Source organism: Electrona antarctica (genome assembly GCF_951216825.1).
Source record: "Electrona antarctica genome assembly, chromosome: 1".
NCBI classification, from domain to species: domain Eukaryota; kingdom Metazoa; phylum Chordata; class Actinopteri; order Myctophiformes; family Myctophidae; genus Electrona; species Electrona antarctica.
This window is the reverse complement of record NC_136806.1, coordinates 44,508,006-44,524,545: the sequence shown is the minus strand read 5'-3', so window position 1 is coordinate 44,524,545 and position 16,540 is coordinate 44,508,006. Positions and strand designations below refer to the sequence as shown.

The 16,540-nt window shown below is 43.7% G+C and overlaps 1 protein-coding gene across 1 annotated transcript in view; it reads right to left on the bottom strand.

Moving 5' to 3' along the window:
- Positions 1-275: 275 nt before the first annotated feature.
- Positions 276-16,540, bottom strand: part of fam13b (family with sequence similarity 13 member B) — an 86,950-nt gene continuing 70,685 nt past the window's right edge. Inside the window, exons 9-24 of the mRNA XM_079502926.1 lie at positions 16,016-16,111; positions 15,159-15,309; positions 13,531-13,628; positions 12,605-12,656; positions 12,195-12,324; positions 10,798-10,863; positions 10,138-10,360; positions 9,538-9,679; positions 8,837-8,918; positions 7,649-7,825; positions 6,869-7,083; positions 5,757-5,840; positions 4,839-4,934; positions 4,261-4,676; positions 3,916-4,017; positions 276-3,090 (exon numbers count right to left, since the gene is read on the bottom strand). Coding sequence (XP_079359052.1) covers positions 2,967-3,090; positions 3,916-4,017; positions 4,261-4,676; positions 4,839-4,934; positions 5,757-5,840; positions 6,869-7,083; positions 7,649-7,825; positions 8,837-8,918; positions 9,538-9,679; positions 10,138-10,360; positions 10,798-10,863; positions 12,195-12,324; positions 12,605-12,656; positions 13,531-13,628; positions 15,159-15,309; positions 16,016-16,111 — 2,254 coding nt within the window. The 3' untranslated portion in view covers positions 276-2,966. The remainder of the gene's footprint in view (positions 3,091-3,915; positions 4,018-4,260; positions 4,677-4,838; positions 4,935-5,756; positions 5,841-6,868; positions 7,084-7,648; positions 7,826-8,836; positions 8,919-9,537; positions 9,680-10,137; positions 10,361-10,797; positions 10,864-12,194; positions 12,325-12,604; positions 12,657-13,530; positions 13,629-15,158; positions 15,310-16,015; positions 16,112-16,540) is intronic.

Below are 16,540 nucleotides of genomic sequence, written 5' to 3'. Positions count from 1 at the left end.
ACACATTCTCAGGGTGTCTCAGAAACTGTGAAAATAAAACAGGGAAGCCAAACGTGTCGTTTGAAATAATTTAAATGTTTCTGACATTCATTCCTTCGGAGATTTTATATATATATTCACATACATACACATGTGTATATATATATATATATATATATATAGTAGTGCCTTTTTTAGAAAAGAAAATGACAAACACACAAGGGCTGCATTCTCTGAATGCTGTGCAAATAACAGGTATATACACCCCCCCCCCTCCCCCCGCCCCCCCTCCACACTACCATGCTGACATTTCTCACCTACGCCGACACATACTGTACACACGTCTGTGTGCATTATCACGCTCACACACATTCACAAAGCCTCTGTTCGCAGGCTCGTTCAGAGCATTTTTCAAAAAACAGAAATGCCATAAGCCACCACAAACAAGACAACAGGCTGCTGGGCTCTTAATCTCTACGAAGAGGAAGCGTGAACAAAGTAAGTATCAAAGTTGTGACACATACTGGCCAGTCCACATCCATCTCCAGGCGTGGCCTGCCTCACATGGTCATTCTCCTAGCCCCTTTCCTAAATGCAATAATCACTGACTGGACACACAGCTAAAAGCCTTTTTACTTTTAGTGTTATCCTTCCCCAACTAGGTCAGGAAACTGATGCTTTTTTTTCATCAACTGACCACAGAGACCAGGATATCCCACAAATCACAAGCCACTTTAAAAATATAATAAGACCTACAAATTAGAACTGGGTACCCGCCAAAGTGCTCGGCAGAGTAAATATACCCGCCACAGCCAAACAATACCAGCATTTGGCTCTAGCTAACAAAGGGTGGACTAAACACCAGAATAAAGACAAAGGAGAAGGCAATATGAAAAAAAGGAAATAAAAAAGAAAAGCCTTTCAGGCATTGGGGCAAATCATCTGCGTCTCACCCACAACAAGTTGGACTTTTTGAAGCGAAATTTTATCTGCAGTTCTTAACTGTGTGATCTGCCTTCCTCAATCTATCTCCAACCACCAAATAAAAGCTCACAGGGGTGAGACGTCTTTCCATGGACAGGAAAGACCATCTATAGCCCAATTCACACTTGGATGCGACTACTAGCTCACAACACACTGACATCCCTGTGAGCTTGTAGGTCTGCTATTCTCGGTGTGTGCCACTGACGTGCAACCAAGCAACAATCTCATTGTGTGAGCTGTTCATTTTCGGTTCAAGCTACCTGCCTTCGTCAACTAATAAGTACAACTCTGCATTGGTAGCATTTGGCAAGACAACTTTAGAAGCTACGATCATCGATCAAGTACTGAATGATGGATCATCTTGATGCATTTTGGCCACATCGGCCTTCACGGGCAACCATGTTAGCACCTCTATCTCGGTTCACGGAAGTTGCTAAATGACCGCGTGAATCTACTCCAGCTAGATTCTAGAATACTGGGAAACATGCCTTGATGGTGTCAGGTAAATCCTTACAAACTGCCACTCATTTACCAATAAGCAGGATGTGGTGTGATGTATGCCTTTTCATCACATTCTGCATAGTGGTAAATGGCTAGGTTTTGTAGCTTTCCCGATAGTGTCCTCTGGTCCAATCTGTAGAGGGAAAATATATATATATTGTCCGTGGCCAATCATGCTTTAGTTTTAGAGATGGGACACATCGTGGGACAAACCCAGCCAAGTGCCTACCTATGTACCTACTGCCCCCATAAGTCCCCCAAAGATTGACCACACACACACACACACACACACACACACACACACACACACACACACACACACACACACACACACACACACACACACACACACACACACACACACACACACACACACACACACACACACACACACACACACACACACACACACACACACACACACACACACACACACACACACACACACACTCTTGTGCTGCACCATATTCCAAGACTACTGTACCAAAAAGAAGCCACATTGAAACAGAAGAAAACGGGACTGCATTTCCCATGACCACCTTCTCATTAGGATATTGTCATAGACAATAGGACTTCACAGAAAAACGCTCCAAACGAGTCCAGACTTATTTTGCAGACAGGACACTACTGCATGTCAATCTATGATGTTTTTCTTCCTGAGAAAATAAAAACGGAGAACAGTGAAAGAAAAATACTGAAGAAAGAGTTGTGAATTGAGTGAGTTGTGCCTTCAAATCGGTTTCATGTCAGCATCACTCAAACATAAGACTGTCTTTATCGCAGAGTTACAAGTGCTCAACTCTCCACTCAAATGTAGAGTGAAACTCTAAAGTAATTTTTCATTCAAGAAATGTGGACATTACAGTGTCTCGCATACAAACGTGTGTGTATACAGGTTAAACAAGAACACACACACAGAAACTATCTCTGCGGCTTAGTCATAAAACAAATCAGATGTCCCATCAACACCAGTCTCAAAATCTGACAGATAAACAACCAACTTGTATCGTTCTCGAGGCCCAATGGTATAGCTTGGAAGGGGGCTTGTTTGACTGGTCCTGTTTCCCACACACTCACGGCCTCACCAAAACAAGACTGAGTGAAAAGCGTTTAAAATGCCAGTTCTCAGTATGTCAAAAACAAACAAAAGAACACAGATGAAAAATAACGCAGATAAGAGTAAAGGTTTGTGAAACAGAAATTCTGAGTTCTGATGTTTTGTTTCTCCTTCTGTGGTAGAAGGAAAGGGGGAGATGACAGCCGAAACCGATGACGACAAACATTCCTCCGTAACACGCGAGGGCCTGCAGCTTAGAGAGCAGGTGAGGAAGCGTTGGGATCGTGTTGGAGAAAACGGGGGTCACGTAGGATGTGATGTCATGTATGGCCAGCAGTGGGTGACTCGCGCAGCCCTCACAACGGCTCATCTCGGACGACGAAGGCCATCGGAGGGGCGAGTGTTCTTTCAGTGGTGACGATGCTCTCTGAGTGGGAGTGCGGGACTAGATGGACTTGGAGGAATCTTGTTTGCTGATGAGGACTTCGAGCAGGCGTAGTTTGGCCTTGATTCTCTTGTACTCCCTGTACTCCTCCAACATGGGCACACGGTCCTCCTTCTGAACATTCCTACAGCAGGACGACATTTTCATTAACACAACGTGCTGCTGCTTCCTGCATTATGTGCAAATTCAAAACAGGTGGTACACAGAACCGTTGAGTGACTTCCAGCGAGCGCTTCCAAACTCCAACACTTTGAAAACATTATCACCTGCACTTCTTAGCAGAAAGTAGCTGCTAAGAAGAAAATCTAAGGTGGATTTTCATGATTGCAGGTAGAAAGAGGATAATTCAAGCTTTCTATATAGCTGCAATGTTGGGGAGTTTAACGTTGTACAATCAGATAGGACTTTTCTGTTTGGATGTATGGGCTATCAAAGGCTGGTGTTGCAAATTGCGGCTAGGGTTTTCCAAAGTCTGTGTTGTGTGTGGCTATAGTTAGTTGTAGTTTTCAGCAGTTACATTACAGAGCTAAATCCATGATGTTTCAGTGGTACAATCTAGGGGTGCACGATTGTGAAATTATGACAGATCTCCGATTATTTGCAGGGTCATATCTGCCGATACCGATTCTGACCGATTCCGATATTATACAGAGGACCACATTGAAAAAAAGCCTAGGCCCTATAGGGGCTTGGCCCAAAGCCTGTTAATAAAGTATTCAATCAATCAAATAATAGCATAATACTTTTCCAAGTGTCTGTTTTCACAACTGAATGCCTACTGAATGAGATCATCATTATTTTTTGCTGGTGAAAATTGATTAAATAATCTGTATTATTTTGTAATCTGTAGTATCTTTTTTATGGCTGATATGGCCAATTCCGATTATGCTACCGATTAATCGTGCATCCCTAGTACAAACAGTGGTACGGTGAGGTCGTCTCCACCTACCTGCCGTTGTGCTGGTAGAAATCTTCTTCAAACTCTTTGATGGTTTTCCTTAATTTCTTCTTCTCTGCTCGGGCCTTCCACAGCTGTTCTAGCAGTTCTGGCCTGTGGAAAGATGTTTTTTGTACATACCATTTGTACACATTCGCTCATTAATTATATATAACAAACATGCACGAGCATGTTCCTGTGTGCTCAAATGTGTATCTGTGCAAGTTAAGTCAACATTTGTGTTTTAATCACCCGCAAGTGCATGGATCATGGTTTTGCATAAAGAGCAAGAGTATGTGAGGTGCATGTGTGTCTAAAGCATGTGCGTGTTTGCAGTGTGCACATCTCCTGGCTTACATGGACGAGGCGTTGGAACTAGACAGCCTCAGGTCCAAAGTCAGTTTCCCCGAGCACTCCTCCAGCTTCGCTTTCATTGGACACTCCGTCTGGCCCTTGTCCCCGATTGGACATTCGCTCTGTCCCTCAGGCAGAGCGAATTTCTGGTTCTGGCTGCTCAGTGGACCGGCCTCAGTTAGGGGGGACACGGGGGCCAGAGCCATGATGACCTCTGAGCCGTCTCTGGGAACCTCCCCTCCACCGCCGCCGTCCTCCTCCTCCTTCTTCTCCTCCTCCTCCTCCTCCTCCACTCCCTGACCTCCAGCCTTCACCTCTTCCTCCTCCTCCTCTTCCTGGATCTCCTCACAGAAGTGGGAGGTCTCTCCTTCGATGATTGGCTGGAGGATCTGGCCACGCCTCTTACTTGTGGGAGACGCCTGGGAGAGAGAGGAGAAATTGAGGCGAGGCAATTCTACGCGTGGCAATAAAAGTTCAAACTGTAGGGAATTTCTACATTCATTTATTGAGGCGAACAAAAATAAGACTAGTTCGATGTACAATTTTTGCCAAATGTTCGTGTGTGTGTGTAATAAACATACTATAACAGGTGTGATGCTGACTCTGGTGAGCATCTGTTTGACCAGTCTGTAACGATCATACAGAGGTTTGACCACCAAACGATCCTCTCTGGTCGCCTGAGATGGAGAGAGACAGACGGAGAGAGAGAAAGATCAATAAAGTAATTTTTTATATGATGCATGATATTAGAGAACAGTTAACACCCCGAACGCCCGGGGGTATTTAGGACCATTAAAACAGAGCGCCCAGTGATTTGCAGCAACGGAGGACATTTCAAGGTGCACCAGGTGCCATCTTGGATGTAGCTGAAGTAGCTAGATGTAGCCAAAACACCCCCGAGGCGATCGACAACAACGGGAGGTATGATTAATTCTAACGCGACTAGCGACAGGACCGCGATGGGCCGTCAAAAACATAATCTTTGGTTAGAATTGGACGGATTGATTTAGAGTTATTCACGTTTTAAGATTTTTGGTCTCATCCACTAAAATGGTGGGGGGGGACATTTTGGATGACGTCCCAGCCGGAAATGACATCGGATGTTGCCCAACAGGCGCTCCCAGCCTGTGGAACGGTGCGCTCGGTTATGATATCAATAAAGTTCCGTCCTGTGATTAATCTCCGTCCTGAGCGTCGAGCGATACTATTTGATAGGACGGAGACCTCTGTTTATGCCGCTCAGGGTGTTAGATATAAACACAAGACTGCGAAGGTGAAGGACAAAACACAAAACACAAGAGTCAAGGTCTCTGAAGGCTAGCAGAGAAGGTATATCCATTCATCCAATTAGGTTGACGATGGTTCTACATCCTCCCGGTGGGGGCTCCTCACTGGCAGGTGGGTCAGTAGGATACAACTAACAGAAATGTGTGTGGGAAGGAATCAATTGGCCACATCATCTACATCGGGGAGAAAAGAACGAGGTAATAATGACTTACAGGTCTTCCATGCAGGCCTTCATAGTGCAGTAGGTTCTTCTGTAGGACCATCTTCTCACACGACAGCTGTTCCTTGGTCATTGTCTACACGAACGAGATGGATGCTTACAATGAAACACTGTCATACTGTAAATGAAGAGTGAGCAGTATATACTTTGACATTATGAAGAATAGAAAACATTAGGGATGCATGATTAATCGGTGGCATGATCGGCCATACAAATGTCATATCGGTATCGGATCGGTCATAAAATAATACAGATTATTGAATCGGTTTTCACCAGCAAATAGTTTTTTAAATGAAAAATGTAAAAGATCATCAATGAGTTCAATATAAATCAAAAGTGTCTAGTACCTCTAGTCTAGAACAAAAGCCAAATCAAATATGATGTAAAATCTTTACATTTTTCTACATTTAATTTGTGTACTCATCTCTTTCAGTAGTCATTCGGTTGTGAAAACAGACACTTGGAAAAGAGTATAGGCTATTTATTGATTGATTGAATACTTTATTAACAGGCTTTGGGCCAACCCCCTAGAGGGCCTATGATGGTTTTCAATGTGGTCCTCTGCATAATATCGGAATCGGTCAGAATCGGTATCGGCAGATATGACCCTGCAAATAATCAGATATCGGATATCGGTCATAATTTCATAATCGTGCACGCCTAGAAAAAATAGCTATAAATAAACTATGCATACCGAGCACATTACCAAAAGGTCTGCATATAGTTTGGCTGTGCGCATTGCCAGGCATGGACTGTATTTTCAAAAGTCACACTTGTGTGAGCTTATCACCATACATAATCATACATCAGCCAATCAGCTGAGCTCATTCCGTGCTCATCCAGACAGACACACATACACAAAGCTGTGCATAGGAGCGGCTAGCGCCACTCTAAAAAAGACGAAAAAAACTAAACAGAAGGAATTTGCATATAATTATAGGCAAATGTTTTTTGTCCTATTAATGACATGGCAGGTTGAGAGTCATTCAAACATGGCATGTCTACAATTATTGCTCATGGAGCTCAGAACTGTATTACGGCATGTTTCTCCAGAACCTCTGTAAATCTTCCACAGAGCAACACCTGCAGGGTCAGTGTGCTGACCTTGACATCGTCGGGCCAGCCGTCCTCCTGTCTCTTCCCTCGGACCCTCCGCTGGATCAGCTCCAGGGTCTCCTCTTTGGTGGGCCGCTGGCCCCGCCCCTCCCCCGGTGCATCGTGGGTGGCGTGGTCCAGCGTGGAGCCGAAGCTCTTGGGCAGGGTGTTGCTGCGAGGGCGAGTCAGCGGACCGAGCTCGCTCTCTGCACGGTGTTTAGCATCTGGAGAGAGAGAGAAAGGGAGAAAAGGTAGAGACGATAGAGATCGATGAAAAGAAAGAAAGAATAGTGCAAGACAGACGGCAGAGAGATGGAGGAGAGAGAGCATAATTTGAGCCCATCTTCATCAGAAAATGGTCTCACTTCACAACTGGACGGCTGAGGCATGCAGGAGGGTTGATGGACAGCTGCCATGGTGACAAGCAGCCAATCACAATGCAGAGATAGAGGGAAGCCCGCCCACAGAGCACGCAATCACACGCACACACACACAGTGAATGAAACCACAGCTACCACACAGTCACACAACACCAAGTCCAAACCTTACCACCACAAGGCTAACAAACAAACATACCAAAGGAAACAAATCAGAACAAAAACAGGACATTCTCCCCACGGTGCACGGTAAAAAACAATCAAAACTACTTTGCGGGGTCAGTGTAAGCCCGTGAAGTAGCGTGCGTGTCACAGAGTTACCACTGGGTAAGTTGTGAGTGTAGTAACATTGTAAAGTAAAGGGTACATATATGTAGTTATGTTTTCTACTTACTGAGGGTTGGGTACTTACTGAGGTGGTACTGTTTAGAGCAGAGGCCAGAGTAGGGGTGAGGCTGGGGGACAAGCGTGTGATGGGGGGGCGTGTGGGGAGAGGAGAAGGAGGGGGAGGGGGGGTGGTGGCGTCTGTGTGAATGGAGCAACGCCTGGTGCCTCAAGGTGCTTCGGGGCAATAGGTGGTGCTGGCGTCCTGGTTGGCCCAATCAGTCAATCAATCAACCAGTCGGTGGGTGGGGGAAGGAGGGAGGAAGCAGGAGAGCGGGTGTTGCCGTTAATTGGTCTGGTTTTGATTTGTTTGATTGTTTTTAAACAGAGAGAGAAGAGAAATAAAGAGAGAAGCGCTTCGGGCCACAGAGTTCTCCTTGCAAAGGAGAGCTGCCGCCATCACAAGGACAGACAAACTTGTTCACCGGGAGCCTCTGTTCGGGAAGGTGAAACCACATACAATCTATCCCACCAGTGTACATCAAGGGTATTCAATTTGCTCACGCGTACCGAAATTACTAGAAGTTTAGAACAATTCCTGCAACTTAGGTAGACTTCAGGGCCTATCTCTTCTCGTAGACAAGAGTTCAAATGTGGTACCTCTAAGGCGCCTACCATATGAGCACAATGCTGTTCAGCGAGTACCCGGTTTAATTTCCGGACAGCCACACCATTTGCTGAATCATCCCCTGAAGTCATCTCCTACTCTCTCTCTCCGCATTTTCTGTCTCTCTCAATAAAAGCGGGGGGGAAAATGCCCCAAAAATATCTTAAGAAAGAAAAAAATTAAGAAAACAGTTATTTGGTATCTAGGGGGTCAGAATCAAAATTGAAGGTAGCTTCAGATCTACCAGCAGCTAAGCATGATGGTAAAAAAGTGAGTTTTCAAGCCCAGGCCGTTCAAATAGTTTATAATACAATAGGTACCATTATGGTTGAGCATGCTGAATGCACGCCTGTGGAAGCAGATGATGGAATCACAAGGAAGCACCGTCTAGATGGGGTTCCCAAAATGGAGCATGTGTGTGTGTGTGTGTGTGTGTGGCCAGCATGCATGCAGTGTTGCACCATCACAGAGGTCAAGGGTTAGAAGTGAGGGGTCAAGCTGCCCGATGAGGAACAGGATGCCACACGGACAATCAACCCAGGACACACACACACACACACACACACACACACACAGACACACAGACACACGCACACACACACACAATACCTTTGATCTGCCTGCGTATCTTGGTGAGGTCAGTCATCCACTTGAGAACTTTGGGGTTAGCTGCCTTGTCTCCATGAGAGGGCTGCGGAAAGCATGGATAACGCTTATGAACATGACCACTTCAAATGTTCTAATACAGTATCCTCATCTTATACAGTAGAGATAGGATATTTTCGCTGAATAACATTCTTTAATAGATGACATGCTGACCTCTATGGAATCGAAACGACTGAAATCAGTTGTATTGACTGAGCACTGTAGTCTACAATTAATTTTTGTTTTTTGCAACCCATTTTCTTTCATCCAATGTCAATCAATCCTCGGCTCTACACTCCCTCCGCCAACTGGGGAGAGCAACGGACTGATCTCATGCTTCCTTCAATGCATGAGGAGTCCAAGCCACTTCTTTCACCTGTCATGGGGTAGTTTCCCCGGTTGGACATGGAAGGAACACATTATTCCAACCAGTTCCTTTCCCTTCCATCAGGAGGCCATGGGGAGGCAGTATAGAGACCAAGATTACTGCATTGTTTTTTGTAATCCACGAGTTTGTCCACATGTCAATAACAGACAGTCTATAAGATCTGACGACATATAATGAAAGAAGATAATAATATAGAAAAATAATATGCTATTCTTTCAGTAAAAATGCTTTTCTTTGGTCAGCATGTCACACTCCATTATATAGTTGTTTTCTTTACCTTGTAGTTCCTCTCCTTCTCAAACTGATCTTCAAACTGTTTGATCTTCTTCTTCAGGTGCTGCAGTTTCTTGGTGAGCTGGTGGGACACAGAGTCCCCTCCTCTGATAGCCTCTTTGGAGCCAAATGATGCTCGGCGGGGCCTGCGTTTAAAGTTACACAATATAGAATATATAGTATTTAGAACTGCATACATTTCGAGATATAGGATATACTGTATAAAGTGTATATAGAGGATATAGGATTACTAATATAGGATATATATAAGATTCAGGAGAGCATGTAAGGTCATATATATATATATATATATATATATATATATATATATATATATATATAATTTTTTTCATTTCCTGAAAAATGAACATTTTGGAGTTATGAGGTTTCCTCCGGACAGCAGAGATATAGGGTTTAGAATGTAAGTAAAAGGTGATATATACAATATATATGGTTTAAGACAGTGTTAAGGCCCCACTACTATATTATTACATTTTCAGGTTTTTTTTAAAGTGCAACTCCCGTATTTTGTTACAGCTCATTCATTACAAAACTTCTAAGTGTTGTTATTATCACATAATGCAGTGTTACGGCGCTCGCTCACCTCTGTGTCTTGGTGGGCGAGATGGCGTCGGGGTCCTGATGCAGGAACCGATGGGCGCCATGCGCCCCGAAGTCCAGGAAGCGGCGAGCTAGCAGGTGCTCCTCGTCCTCCTCGTCCAGCGGCAGGGGAGGCAGGGACACCATGCGACCGGCCAGCGGGGACAGCTGAGCTTCCCCACTCTCGCTGTCGTCCTGCCAGGACGCCCTGTAGGCTGGCACTGGGTCTGTGTGACGGGAAGAGATGGAGAGGACCGTTGACAGGCCGCATAGAGTGGCTAAACGCATACAAACAAACATGCACACACAGTTACACACCCACACGGACAGAGGTTAGGAATAAAAGCCCATTGTCTTAGCCAGGGGGATTTGAGATGGAGCAGACAGTCAAAAACACGTGCATGCTCCTTCTGACTCACTCCTCAAACTGCACTACCACTACAGAGAGGCAACAAGGTTATGGTAACGTGACGGAGGAGAATACGAAGAGTCTTGGAGAGAGGATGAGGAATGGAAGAAAGGCCTGAGAGGAAGTGTTTTAGTGATGGAAGGTTACAGATGGGTGGTTGGATTTACAGTACAGATGAACCTGAACGGATAGATGAATGAATGGGATACAGTGAGGGAAAGAGAGAGAGAGGTGGCTGGATGGCATACTACTTACCATGGCCTTCCCTCTGCAGGTGCATACATGAGAAATCTATTAGGTGGAGATGGGAGGGGGGTGATGCTGGTCGGATTGGAGGCGAGGGAGATGCAGAGAAGAAAAGACGAAGAGAGGGACAGAGAAAGAGAGAAAGAGAGAAAGAGAGAAAGAAAGAAAGAAAGAAAGAAAGAAAGAAAGGACAGAGATAGTGGAGATAGTGGAGATTTGTGGTGAGGTGACAATCATTCATTCATAGTCATTCACTCACTGGCTGTCTTCATTTAAAAACAATCAAAGAAAAAATATAATACACATCCTCTGTTTGTTGGTGCCGTGCCAAAAAACATGTATTTGCGACAAAACAGCATGTTTCGACCCTTCAGTCTTTTTACAAGATACTTGAAGAAGACTGAAGGGTCGAACCGTGGTATAATGTGCTAAATACTACTTACACAGCTCAAAGAATATCAGGGAATGCAACGGAATAGCATCATATAATATGCATCAAGTATACATATGCATAAGTAGACTGTAGTGTAAAGGTTTCACCTCTCACTGAAAGAAACCTAAGAATGCTTGTGTGGCAGTGATGCAATAATAGTATAAAAACACATTATATAATGGTACACCATCTCCTTTTGCTGTCAAACGTGGTGGCATGTCAATCTATCTAAACAAACAAAAACATCCATGATGAGCCACTTCAAACCATTTTTCGGATATAAAGTTACAACAGTGTGTTGGGATGGAGAAAGAATTGCAGTTGAATTACCTCCAGAATTGTGCCATTTGAATATCATAGTCACGATGACATGGCACAGGCCTGCTATGTATTATTTTGGGTACAGCTTGGTCCTTCTGACACTAGCAGATTCCCCTCTTATCTTTCTATATGACTAGACTCTCTCCCTGCTTTCCCCTGAGAACTACCAGCCTGAATGTTTAACCCATTAAGACTGCAGGGAAAGTCATTTTAGATTTGAGCTATATATCATCTCTGTCCAGTTGAAACCTCATATGTCCAAAACTGTTACTTTTCAGGATTCCAAAATAGCAGATCTACAAGCTGAAAACAGCGTTTGGAGCTTGTAGATCTGCTATTTGTGATATACACTGTAGTATGATCAAGTAGAGCATTCATTTTGTTTAAGAAAAAAACACAAAAAGCTAAAATATGGAGATAAGGGTTCTGACCGACAACGATATATGTAGCAACATGTGTTTTTCAGAAAGCTGTCAGGATTTAGAGGGCATTTGTAGGCCTCAGGTCCTAATGTGTTAATGTACTTCTCCCATGAGCTCATGTACTAAACGTCCACTATAAGTTTACAATGTGAAGTGTTGCCGACTCAGTTTGCTTCAGCAACTACAAATTGATAGACATTCCATAGACAGGACTATATATGAATATATACCTTCCCACTGATTGTCAGGGAAGAGCTGAAGGTGGGGGGAGTAGCCCATGTTTGGTTGGCATTGTGGCAAATGGTTCCTATTGGCCTCGCTGGTGTTGGCATTCTGGTCACACAGACGAGACTCTGTGTCCTAGAATGGGGGAGAGAGGGAGGCAGAGGAACATAATGAAAAGAAAGGAGGGTAGAAGGTGATGAAGCAAGTTGTTATAAAGGGGGATACAGGAATTAACAGAGACATTTCACATTTGCCATAAAATCATGTGAAAAAAAGAAACTGATATTTTAGATATGGACTAGTAGGCCTATCTGTAAACATTTTAATAATGTCATGCCATTCATATGCATGAGAACACTGAAGCATAGTCTGCTTGAAATGAATAAAATGACACAATGATTATGTTTGTACTTACGCAGCTCATGATATCAGACTGTCCCATGTTATCACAGGGTTGACTGTCCTTCCTACAAACATAGAAGACTAATGTCATCAACATGCGTAAATAATAACAATGACCAATACCTGAATACGAAGTACTACGGTTGCAATATGAGTTCAAAACCTTTCTACAATTTTGGCATTTCCTGGGACAAATTTAATACCAAGAACAAATGTATTGTGTAAAGTTTCAGGCATCAATACAACAACAACAATTCTTTCATTTGTTTTCACAAACTGCCATGAAAAGGTATAATAGTGAATGTAATGTAATGTTTATGTGAGCAGTGTGTGTGTGTGTGTGTGTGTGTGTGTGTGTGTGTGTGTGCGTGTGCGTGTGTGTGTGTGTGTTCGCACTTGCACGCACATGTGTCCATTTCAATACATTAAATGAGCCAACAGACTATGTTAAATTGATTATCTAACATGACAGCACGTCAAGTGATCCATGCATCGGCAAAGACCCAAGGCAAAATGGCTGCCTCATGTTTGTGCTCGTTTGTGTGAGAGATTCTAAGATTATGTGTGCGTCTGGAAACTGTGACACTGTGACTGACCTCAAGAAGGATAAAGCTGTCTGAATCACTCACTCTCCTTAAAACTAAAAATCTATAAACATGGTGCCCCAGGCCGTTCCTTTGACCTTTAAGTCAAATAATAGATAAGAATATGTACTGTGTATTAGGGCTTTAAGCAACTAGTCGACCATTCAACTAGTCGACTAGTAACTCCACTAGTTGACCTTGTTGGTACTAGTTGACTAATTGATGAGAAAAAATATATAAAAATGTTGTGTCATCTCTCGTTTCACCCGGACGTGAAACGACTACAGGCCTGAAGCTAAAGATGATACTCTGGTCACCCATCCTTACAATCAACTAACACATCATATCCACCCACCTGGCAGTGTTAATGTTGTTCTCAGCGTCGATGAGGGCCTCTGTGTCCATATCCATCCCTGAGCTGTCCTCTAGGGCGGCGCTAGAGCCCTCCACAGCCTGCCAGAAAAGAAAAGTCATTGCTTTTTTTAATGTAATGAAAAACCAGATCAGTTTAGAGAGACACACACACACACACACACACACACACACACACAGGCATACGTCTTGTCAGCCAAAAGGTGCTTCGCAAAAACAATATCAGTGCAACCAATCCATCTTTTTCCTATAACCCCTAAGTCTTTTGTGTGTGCATAACTTCCTTCAGCCAGTGTTTCCATGTCTGCTTATTATAAGCAACCTTTGGTTTGTTTTTCTGTAAAGTCGCTTGTAAATAAATGATTGGTAGTTTCTGGGTTTTTTTGGGCATCCATCTGAAAATATTTTGTGCAATTTGTTAAAATGTTTACATTTTTTATTCTCAATATCTTTTTAAATAACATATGTACAACCTCACAATGTGTCGCTGTGAGCTTGTAGATCTTCTATTTTTTTGTACTTGTTTTCATAGGCCTGGCCTATTGCAAAACTGGCAACACAGCAAGAGGAAGCGGAAGTTATGCACACACAAAACGCAAAGACTATTGCTAGTTATAGGAAAAAGGTGGATAGATTTGATGAAAATGCTTGTTCTACATGCTTAGATTTACAACTAAGAACAAAAGTTTCACTTTCCCTTTCTCCATTTCAGGCGTTCATGGCCAGAGATGGCTTTGTTTCATGACATCATGCATGAAGAGACATAAGTTACTGGCCTACTTTTGAGCACAGACCTACAGACAGACAGACAGACAAAGAGAGGCCAAGCCATCTGCTCTAGATGGCTTGGCCTTTGGCCACGTCGTAAAAAACACCCACACCAGACGCCACGCCAATAAATGCAATTTTAAAATGTCTCTGCTTGTTTGAAGTGAAAATGAGAAAGCTCTTTCTGTTGCTGCATGGCAGAGTGTATGTGTTTAACCACATGTATGTACCATTACTTCCATAAGTTCTAAGAATTCTGTGACAGACCTCTACTTTATTCCTGCAGAAAAATGTAATCTATGGTGGCCCAGTAGAACAAGGACATACTGTGTTTATCAAATAGCCTTGGAATGGGCCGACAGACTGACAACACAGACATGTGCAGCTAAACTACACATTATGAGTAGTGTGTTAGAGATGCATCTGTCCCGGATGCATCTTCGATTGATTTTTATTCCATTAAGACCTGAGGCCGATCCTACAAATGCCTTAAATGTTTAAAAGATAGCAGATGTACAAGCTTGCAGTGTGGCACGAAGTGACGTGCTGTGAGCTTGTATATCTGCTATTTTTGAATGGTCAACCTGAGTAGGGACACAGGAATGACCGTGAATGAACTTGGTGTGGCATTGAGCAACAGAGACCAGTGGAAGCAGCTTGTGTCGCAGATCTCGAGGACACTCGAGTCAACGCAAAAATCTAAAATGACACTGATGCTTCTCGAGGAAGTACCTGTATGTGATTCACTGACTTTGATTGTGAGATTGTACGAGTTTGAATGAAAGAATACATGCTTAAGGGCAGCCTCAGACTCTTAGTGGGTGTTTGTGTGCACATCCTGACCTGTGTGTCTTGCTGGCTGTGCTCTGCATGCTGCTCAGTCTGTATGACTGGGGTCTCCCTGTCTGGGTAGCAGGGGCTGTCCTCAGGGTCAGTCTGCTGTTCAATATCTTCATCATGGCTACTTTGGGTTGGAGGATCATCGGGGGCCGTCCTAGGAGACGCACAGATAAAACAAAATCAATGAAAAGATTACCATCAATAAAAATCACTCCTGTGAGGCTGTGTGAAGTGAGGGGCGCTAATATATTAAAGTCTAACTCATGTAGATTAGGTGATGTAATGGTGATGTGAAACAAACTGTGCCAACACAAACATTAAATGCCATTAACAATAAAGAGACAATATGACGTAATGAGGGACAATATGACGTAAATGTTCCCATCATTGTCAATGGTGTTTTTAAAACAAACATTGAACTAAAAACAAACATTAAACCTGTATATAGGAGGGGCTATAAATACAGGACAACAGGACTGCAGTATATACTGTGAACACATGTACGGTATGTCAGGGGTGACAGTTACCAGGTGTGGGTAGCTGTGGCCAAAATAGAGTCAGCTGACACCGGCGGGAGTCAAAGTGTCAAAGGGTCAGGAATGATCCCTTCAATAACAATCCCCCCCACCCCTCTAACCACAAGGCTATAGGGTTGGCCCCCTCTCCACAGTGCACTCTCACTGCACTGATGCCTGGGTTGCATCGACAACAGCCAGATTAGGAAATCAGCCTACATCCCGTCTACTCAACTGTACACCGATTGGCTCAAAAGTGTTGAGTCCTTTTTTAATCGACCAATTGTGTACCTAACACTAAAACGTGTGTGTGTGTAGTGTGTGTATGGGGGAGGGGTTCCTTACGCTTGGTTTTCATAGCTGCTGAGGTCTTGGTCGATGGAGGTCTTCAGGTCCAACAAGTGCTGCTCCACTGCTGCTCTGATGGTCCGCTCAATGATACTGAAACAGGAACACACACACACATTAACATACCGACAATCAATCAATTGTTCCTAAATGGGTTGGCCAGACAACTGCAATTGCACATGTGCATTCAGCATTGGCATATGCAGAGAATGAAGCCATGATAGCAGTTAGCTAGTAGCATCTCACAGAAACGTCTGTAGCATTGAGATAAACCATACTGCACAAGCTGTGGCAAAATGGAGGAGCTACTCAAGCCTCCAAGCTAGCCCAAGATGACAGGCAAGTCGGTAACAGTGACAATAATTGGAAAAAGTTTGAATGAATTCCGGGGTATGGGGGCGGGGCTACTAGTATCCCTGATAGGTAAAGGACAGTGACAGGCGCTATGTATTTGTCAGGGCCATGCAAACAAAATACTACAGAAGCACGCGCACAAACACACACAGTACTTGAGCCGCGTGC